Source organism: Trichechus manatus, unplaced genomic scaffold, assembly GCF_000243295.1.
Source record: "Trichechus manatus latirostris isolate Lorelei unplaced genomic scaffold, TriManLat1.0 scaffold00078, whole genome shotgun sequence".
NCBI classification, from domain to species: Eukaryota; Metazoa; Chordata; class Mammalia; order Sirenia; family Trichechidae; genus Trichechus; species Trichechus manatus.
The window spans coordinates 863,160-872,120 of NW_004444014.1; the positions used below are offsets into that span (position 1 = coordinate 863,160).

At 48.9% G+C, this 8,961-nt stretch overlaps 1 protein-coding gene across 1 annotated transcript in view; it reads left to right on the top strand.

Moving 5' to 3' along the window:
• The window catches only part of LOXHD1 (lipoxygenase homology PLAT domains 1), a 167,540-nt gene that overhangs the window by 125,805 nt on the left and 32,774 nt on the right, over positions 1-8,961 (top strand). Inside the window, exons 28-31 of the mRNA XM_004380881.1 lie at positions 418-580; positions 5,819-5,973; positions 8,056-8,265; positions 8,403-8,538. Coding sequence (XP_004380938.1) covers positions 418-580; positions 5,819-5,973; positions 8,056-8,265; positions 8,403-8,538 — 664 coding nt within the window. The remainder of the gene's footprint in view (positions 1-417; positions 581-5,818; positions 5,974-8,055; positions 8,266-8,402; positions 8,539-8,961) is intronic.

The following is an 8,961-nucleotide window of genomic DNA, read 5'->3' on the forward strand; positions in this document are numbered from 1 at the left end:
AATTTGGAAAAAGAGTGAAAATGGTTGCACAACTAGAAGAATGCAATCAATTCACTGAAGTGTACATGTAGAAATTGATGAAATATTGTAAGTATTGTGTATATGTTGCAATAATAAAAAAAAAATACAGACCTTCTCCCCACACCCACTGAATTGGAATCTTCCAGATGAGGTTCAGATATCTATTTTCAAGTGACTGGGAACTTCAGCCCTCAAGAGCCCACCACCTGATGTGGTTATGAAAATCCTTAAATAAGATTGATCTGCTGGAATTGGGAGTTCTCTTGTGGCTTTCACATTGTCTATGGGTTCCCTGACCCTTGTTCCTGGTCCCCATGGGTATTGACGTGCTGATGAACCTCTAAAGTCAGCAGTTTCCACATGAAAGGCTAATATTCCTCTTTCCTCTTACTCCAGGGTTCAGAGACCTTGACTTTCCCATGTGATCGATGGCTTGCCACCTCTGAGGATGACAAGAAGACCATTCGAGAGCTGGTCCCTTATGACATTTTTACTGAGAAATACATGAAGGATGGGTCCTTAAGGCAAGTCTACAAAGAAGTAGAGGAACCTCTGGACAGTAAGTTGGCAATTGTCATCGTCACCATCAGCAGCCCCTGCACAATGGCCCCTCCTTGTGAGCTCCTGCCCTGTGCAGGCTGAGCTTTTCATGCAGGAGGCAGGGTCTATTATTATCTCCGTTCTGTAGAAAGGCAGCTGAGGCTTTGAGAGGTTAAATAACTTGCCAAAGTTCACACTGCTAATAAATAGCAGAGCTATTCTTCAAAGTCCAGGCTCTCTCACTCTAGGATTTGTTCTCAAATCCTTCCTGCTTTGCAGGTCAGTCCCAGACATTATGATAATATACCCGAATATGTGTTATCCTGCTCTTGGGTTATCCAGCCCTTGTTTCCTCCCTACGCTTAGTTTATTGGGCTACTAACCTGTGTGGATGGAGCTCTGGTGGCTCAATTGTTAAGCACTTGGCTGCTAAGTGAAAGGTTGACGGTTCAAACCCACCCAGCAACTCCGTGAGAGAAAGGCCTGGCAATCTGCTCCTGTAAAGATTACAGCCTAGAAAACCCTATGGGGCAATTCTACTCTGTCACACGGGGTCACTATGAGTAGAAATTGACTTGACAGCTCCCAACAACAACAACAACAATCTGTGTGGTTTGATCCTCTCTGCTCTTGCTGGGAACAGCTGTCCCCATTAAGTAAGAATCGGGAAACATCCTGAATTAACATGTGACTGGACCTACTGTGCATTTGTTCTCTGTGACTGGGCGCAATTTCAGTGTCCAAGGTCATGGGCTTGTTTTCTGTGCTGGTCGCCTCTTTTCATCCCTCATTGCCGTAGTTTTCTCTGCGTTATTTGAATCAGCCTGACCACCCACTTCTTGTACTTCCTCTTCCTTTTCTTTCGGTGACACTGCCACTTTCTGGTTCTCCTCCTACCTCTGACTGGTCCACTGCATGCCATTTTCCTTTCTCATGCCAGGTAGTATTCCCCATGGCTCTGTTCTCAGCCCTCACTTCTCTCTTCCTGCCTTCTCTGTGTGTGCACGTGTGTGTGTGTGTGCGCGCGCGTGCACTGTACACACGCGCACGTGCGTTCCTCCTGGGCCACATGGACAGAGTCACACCTTTGTCCTGACCAGCGAGAGCACTGACCCTGGTGATCCCTATGCTATAGCTATTGAGCTCTGAGTAAACTTCAGCTGTTTCAAAAGTCAAATCCACTTGCAAAAACAGACCTTCTTTCCCTGATGATACTCAAAAGAAATATTATTGTTTTCTCCCAGTGAGGGGACAGTCTAAACGGATCATAATAGCCCTGAGAGCTGGGAAATCCTCCTAAATTTGTTGTGTTGCCCTCTTCGTGAAACTGAAGTAAAACCCGAGATTCCAAGGCCCATATGGAGGCAGGCAGAGCACACGTCTTTTCTGCCTACTGAGCTAGTAAGACAGTCAACAAAAGACAAACTTAGTTTTCCTTTTTATATCTCTATTAAAAAAAAAGAAACGTCTTTGAGTTGATTCCGACTTGGGGTGACCCAGGTGCGTGAGAGTACACCTGCGCTCTATAGAGTTTTCAAGGTCTGACTTTTTGGAAGCAGATCACTGGGCCTTTCTTTTGAGATGCCTCTGGGTGGGTTTGAACGGACAACCTTTTGGTCACTAGTCGAGCGCTTAATCATTTGCCCCACTTAGGGACCCATTAAAACTTCTATACTTATCTCTAATGTTCCTTTAATCTCAGTAGCCACTCACTTAGAGATAAAAACAAGTGTTGTGTCAATAATAATATGCCTTCCCAGACCATATCCTCTTCTTTGGACTTTCTTTGCTACTAAATCTGGGGAATAACTCCCTTTTCAACTTGGACTCCAAAGAATGGCCTGGAAAGCTATTCCTGTAGCACACTTGGGCTGTTCTGTATGAATAATATGCCACAAAGCCCACTCTGTGCTTGGCGATGTTTCTAGGGAAACGTTTTGCACTGATGAGCCACAGCCTGGGTGGGGCGGGAGGGAGGAGGATCCAGAAATAGCCAGATCTGACTGAACAACTGCATTGCTCAGCACCCAGAAGCTGAATCAGTTTTTCTCATTCCCAAAGGACTGCAGAAAGCAGCGAGGGTGGAGGGGGGTGGAAAGGTGATTTAATCATAGCCACTGGTCATGCAGCACTCTGCTCTGGGACAAGGTTCCAAAGACCCGCTCTGATGAGGGCAGAAAAGGTAACCTGGCAGACCCACCGCACCCAGGGTTATTTCAGCCCAGGTCTGCAGTAGGCCTGAACGCACAGCTAGGAGACGGATGAGGTGGAAGAAAGTGGGGTCAGGGGACAACAGTCAACTGTTGTGTCTGAACTGTGACCATATTCCAAATGTTAGCTCATGTCAGTATTAGCCAGATGGGCTTGGGCAATGTTAAATCTTTTAAACAACAAAGAGGAGATTTTATTAATTCAACACGTGAAATGCTGACCGGGTTCTATACTGAGCTGGGTGGGAGGTGTGCCCAGTTCCTGGTTTCTGCTCTTGAGGGGGGTAGGCATGTGACAATCAGTTCCCACAATGCTCCAGGGAGGTTTGGAGAGAAGGTTGTTGGGTAGGGCTACAGGGATGGGGGGATGAGTGGGGAGAAGCTGTGGGAAGGGGGGAGGTGGTAGCGGGGTAGTTCAGGTGGGGCTATGTGAGTTTGCGATCTCGGAGTCTAGTGGAGGTGGACGGCCCCTAGGTCGTAGGAGTAGGGACCTGAAGCACAAGGGAGAACTGTGCTGGAGACACAGACTCAGGAACACTGGCTTCTAGATGGTCAAGTAATCAGCATCCAGGGGGTGTAGGACAAGAGCAGAGGGATGTGGAGGGAACCCAGGAGGCATCAACATCCAAGGGTGGGCAGAAAGTTGTTGTTGTTAGTTGCCATTGAGTCGACTCCAACTCATGGTGAACCCATAGAGAAGAATGAAATGTTGCCTGGTCCTGCGCCATCTTTATGATGGCATGTTTGAGTCCAGTCAGACAGTATTCTCTTGTGATCCATAGTGTTTTCATTGACAAATTTTCATAAGTGGCTTGCCAGGGCTTTCTTGCTAGTCTGTCTTGTTTGGAAGCTCCACTGAAACCTATCCACCATGGGTGACCCTGCTGGTATTGGAAATATTGGCAGCATAGCTTCCAGTGTCAGAGCAGCAGGCAAGCCGCCACAGTACGACATGCTGACTGTTGAGCAGATTAGGAGCCTTTAAATCTATTCAAGTGGAGCATCCAGAGAGGCAGAGGAGAGCATGGGAGAAAAATGCTGTGACTCCAAGGGAAAATACAGGAAATAATAGTGACCATTTTGTGGGCATGAGTATGTTCCATAACCATGGGCATGAGTAAGGCATATTACCTTATTTGTCTAAACTTAATAAAATCTGGTTCTGAGCCCACCTGCAAGAGCTGGGAGGAAAGTCCATCTCAGTTGCTGCAGGGTGGAGGGAAGATATCTTTTTTTTTTTTTTTTTAGCTAAATAGTTAGAGTGTCTGGCTGCTAACTGAAAGGTCAATGGTTCGAACCCACCAGCAGATCTAAGGGAGAAAGGTGGGGTGGTCTACTTCCTTAAAAATTATAGCCTAGGAAACCCTATGGGGCAGTTCTACTCTGTCCTATTGGGTTGCTATGAGTCTGAATCGACTCGACAGAAATGGTTTGGGCTTTTAAGGGTACAAGAATCTTGGGGCTCACAGGAGGGACATGGCCTTAGTCCGGGGGGTGTCACCTATGCTTGTGCCCCTCCTGCACGTGGTCCGCTGTTGCTGCTGGTTCTCGCCAACACTCAGATGCCGTTTCCCTGGGTGGCCAGAATCTCTTCTCCACAATCTCTGTTTAGTCAAGAAACCCTTCTTCTGCCTTGGGACCTCCTTGCTTCAAGCCCCCAAATCAGCTCTGCTGCTGTGCAGGTGGGGGTCCCTGCCACCCATGGAAACTGGAAACTCCAAAACCCTCTCCTTCTCCCCCCACCCCTCCAGCGGAAGTTAGCGCTCCTCCTGGGTTGGCCACTTCCGCCCTTCACCACGAAGCTTCAGCTTCCATCCCTCCCCCTTGGGTGGGGATAATCCAGCTGAGTCCCTTCTTTCTTGGCCTGAAACTCAAAAGTTCTTTAGCTGGAGGAATATGGAGAGGGGACAGAGAACACTTTATTATTTTTGTTGTCAGCTGCCGTGGAGACAGCCACGGGTTCACGGCTACCCCACGCACGCGGGGTCGTAATCCTGCCGGTCGTGCACCACCAATCAGTTGCAGAACAGACTGTAGTGCTCCGCAGGGTTTTTTTGGCTGATTTTCCGAAGTAGATTGCCACGCCTTTCTTCCTAAAGAATACTTAAACAACGATAAAAAAAACAAAAACAAAAAACAAACTCGTTGCCATTAAGTCAATTCCCACTCATAGTGACCCTGTAGGACAAAGTAGAACTGCCCCATAGGATTTCAAGGGAGCAGCTGGTGGATTTGAACTGCCAACCTTTCGGTTAGCAGCCAAACTCTTAATCGCTGTGCCACCAAGGCTGTGCCTCTCCTCCCTGGGGTGGAGGTGGGGAAAGGAGATGCTTTATTCTTGCCGTATGAGCGCACGGCAGCAAAAACAAGAGCTGACAAAAACAGGCATTCATTTGTTTTCAATCTTCCTTAATAATTTTTAATAATGGTTACACCAATGTCTGCTGAATCCTTCGCGTGGGCCAGCAACGAGAAGGAGTTGGTCGGGACCACTGTGGCTTTGGTAACAGGGGGTTTCCCTGGAGCAACGGGGCAGGTGCTGGATGACAGTGGGTTGAAGAATAAATGAAAAGAGAATGTACCCTGAGGGGAAAGTACTCTTTCAAAAATATTTGATTTTTTGCATAGACCATTTAGGAGGATGCTGATTCTCGTCACCTTCAATGGGAAGGTATATTGTTGTCGGTGTGTCCTGGTAGATAATTTAGTGACCGCAGTGTGGATACATGGCAGGGAGTTTCCTGAGCCTCCCCCATGTGTTTAATGACTTGAGAGACACTCAGAAAAGTCTCCATAATTTGAGTCTCTTAGAGTCAACCTGCTTTGAGATCCAATAGGAGAACATTCCACTGGTGAATCCTCATGAGTTTGTACCTGAATGTGCATAACTGAGCAAATTAAAGAAAGGCACTGACTCCTTGAGCTCTGGGCCAGGAACTTAATCCCTCTTACAAATCCAGTTCCCCCAATCCTAAAGTGACTTTATTCTTTTCTTCCCTTTGTCTGCCCATCTCTCTGTCTGTCTGACTACCTGCCTGCCTGCCCAGTTGTGCTGTACTCAGTGCAGATCTTCACAGGGAACGTTCCTGGGGCAGGAACAGATGCCAAGGTCTACATCACCATCTTTGGAGACCTGGGAGACACAGGGGAACGGTACCTTGGCAAGTCAGAGAACCGCACCAACAAGTTCGAAAAAGGAAAGGTATGGACGGGCTCAGCGAGCTTCCCCCTCTTCCCACCTCCTCCCTAGGCCCAGTTACCTCGGGCTGGCTGTTCTTGGCCCCTGGGGCTGTCCAAGAACTTTGCAGTATGTCATACACCCTTACCTGGGCATTTTCGCTTGCCCTTGCGCCTGTGAGAACGACTCATCTGGTCTCCTGTCTTAGCTTATGCATACCTACCTGCCTTGGGTCCTGTATACAGGGGTTGAGGTGGAGCAGAAGGTAGGGCTTGGGCAGGCAGGAAGCCTGTGTGAAGCTCTTGGCTGTATGGGAATGGATCACCTCCAGAAAATCCAGGTTGCTGTGGGTGTTTCCTGAGCATGGAGGTGAGCACTGCTGAATAGCAGGGACTGGACAAACAGAAGCTCAGACTGGGGGGCTGGAAGCCTGGTTCTGCCATCAATTCCTTATCTGATTGAACTTCTCTGGCCTCAGTTTCCCCTTCTATAAAATGAGGGGTGGACGTGTTGTACAGAGCCCTGGGTGGCACCAAGGTCCCGGGGAGCCACTGGAGATGGAGGGGAGCAGAGGGCACCCATTCTACCTATATGGATCCACTTTGACCCGGTCCAAGCAAGCCCTCTATCAAGCAAAGCGTTCTGAGACTATAAAACAGTTTGACAATCACCGCTGGCTGGTGCCTAAAGCTGCATGATGAACTGTGACTTTACAAAAGGGGAGAAATCTGATGCTGAGAGGTGTCTGTGGTGGGTGTCGCCAAACTTCTGCTCCCCCTAGCTCAGCTCCCTCTCTCAGCCTCAGCCCCTCTCCCCCGTGCACTTTCTACTTTCTCGCCTCCCCTTGCTCCTCAGCCTCTTTTCCTTCTCTTCTCCATTCCCGAAATCTGCCCGCAATCCCTGTAGGCCAGGCTGCATCCACAAAATGATCGGATTAAGGTGATTGTCTCCTATCCCCACCTGTGCTCTTGCCTACAGTAATTTGAGGGTGGGAATTTCATGCACTGACCAGTAGGTATTTATCAAGTGTCTCCTGAAGCCTGCCACTCAGCCAGGCATGCTCCTTAGCACTCAGCTGCTGCTACTGTTGAGGAAGAAGTCAGCCCTGGGACAGGGAAAGTGGGTGTCAGCTAAGTGGGTCTGCAACTGGCTGGTGGCCCCAGGAGCAAGGCAGTGGGGAAGAAGGCCCGGCCTGGCAGCAAGGTCCCCAGGAGTCAACCAACCTCTCACCCTCATTGCTCCATCCAGATATAAACCATTTGCTTCTCAGCTTTGGTTTACCTGCCTCTGAAGTGGAAATAGTAATGTGATTGCTAACTAGTCCGCTGGGCTGAAAAATGGAGCAAGAGATGTAAGAGCACTTTGCTTCAGGGAGAAATAATATCATACACATACACACACACACACAAACGAGATATCATTGTTCACCACCCTTGTAAGCTAGCTGGTACAGGGCCAAATCCTTCTCTTTGCAGTTGGAGAAACGAATGAATGCCAGAGAGGTCAAGTGACTCCCCCCAAGCCCCGGACTCTATGTTAGGCACACGCTCACCAGGCACACTCACATATATGCTGTGCACTGGGGCAGCATCATGCAGGGTCAGGCACCCAAACACCGGAGCCAGATCACCTGGGTTCAGAACCTGGCTCTGACGCTTACTAGCTGTGTGGTCTTGTTACTTAATATCTCTGTGCCTCAGTTTCCTCCACCAAAAAATAGAGTTAATTGTAGTTAGTATGAAAGTTAAATGAATTAGAACATGTGAAGTACCTAGAAGCATGCCCGGCACGCAGTTAGCTCTTCTTCAGTGCTCAGAGGTCTCCCATTTCCCTGCCCTCAAACAGCAACACCAGCATACAGCTGATAGATCCTCCTGGCACAGAGTAGGCACTCGATAAACATTTATGGAATGAATACGTTAATTAAAATATTGAGGAATAAAATGGCCCCACAATGGAAGTGAGGACTTTGGAATCCAAATGCTCTGTGTTAGAGACTTGGGCTCCTCAGTTAGAAAGGGCTCTTCAGCCCAGCACCTGAGGGGATGGAAGGCAGTGGATGGATGGGGTTGGAGTGGGTTGAATCCCCACATCTGGACTCTGCAGGCAGACACCTTCATCATTGAGGCTGCTGACCTGGGCGTCATCTACAAGATCAAGCTCCGCCATGACAATACCAAGTGGTATGCAGACTGGTACGTGGAGAAGGTGGAGATCTGGAATGACACCAATGAGGACGAGTTCCTGTTCCTCTGTGGGCGCTGGCTCTCCCTGAAGAAGGAGGACGGACGGCTCGAGAGGCTCTTTTATGAGAAGGTATTTTGAGCGGCAGGCCGGGTGCCTTGGCTCAGCATCGCCTGTTGCCATCCTTGTATATGGGCTGAAAGGAGGAGGCTCTGTGGAGCAGAAGGTGCCAGAGCTTTACTGAGCCTGAGTCATGCTTTTCCGGACAGGAGTATACTGGGGACCGGAGCAGCAACTGCAGCAGCCCCGCGGACTTCTGGGAGATCACCCTGAGCTCCAAGATGGCCAACGTCGATATCAACACGGTGACCGGGCCCATGGCCGACTACGTTCAGGAGGGCCCAGGTAGGCCAACTGGGAGCTCTTTAGAGGAGGAGCACACACGGAAGTGTCTTTAAATTACTCTTGAATGAGCCATACTTCAGCCCCACCATCATCTGACTTACACCTAACACTTTATAATTAACACATAGTTTTCATGTCTGCCTATTTCCATCCCCACAACATCCCTGTGAGGAGAGAGGGCAGGAATTAGCTCTCTTCTGTGGCTAGGGAAAGGGGGCAGTGGTGGTTCAATCGTAGAATTCTCACCTTCCATGCAGGAGATTCCATGCTCGATTCCAGACCAATGCACCTCCCGTGCAGCCACCACCCACCTGTCATTGAAGGGTTGTGTGTTGCTATGATGTTGAACAGGTTTCAGCGGAGGTTCCAGACTAAGACAGACTAGGAAGAAAGGGCTGGTAAACTACTTCTGAAAATCAGCCA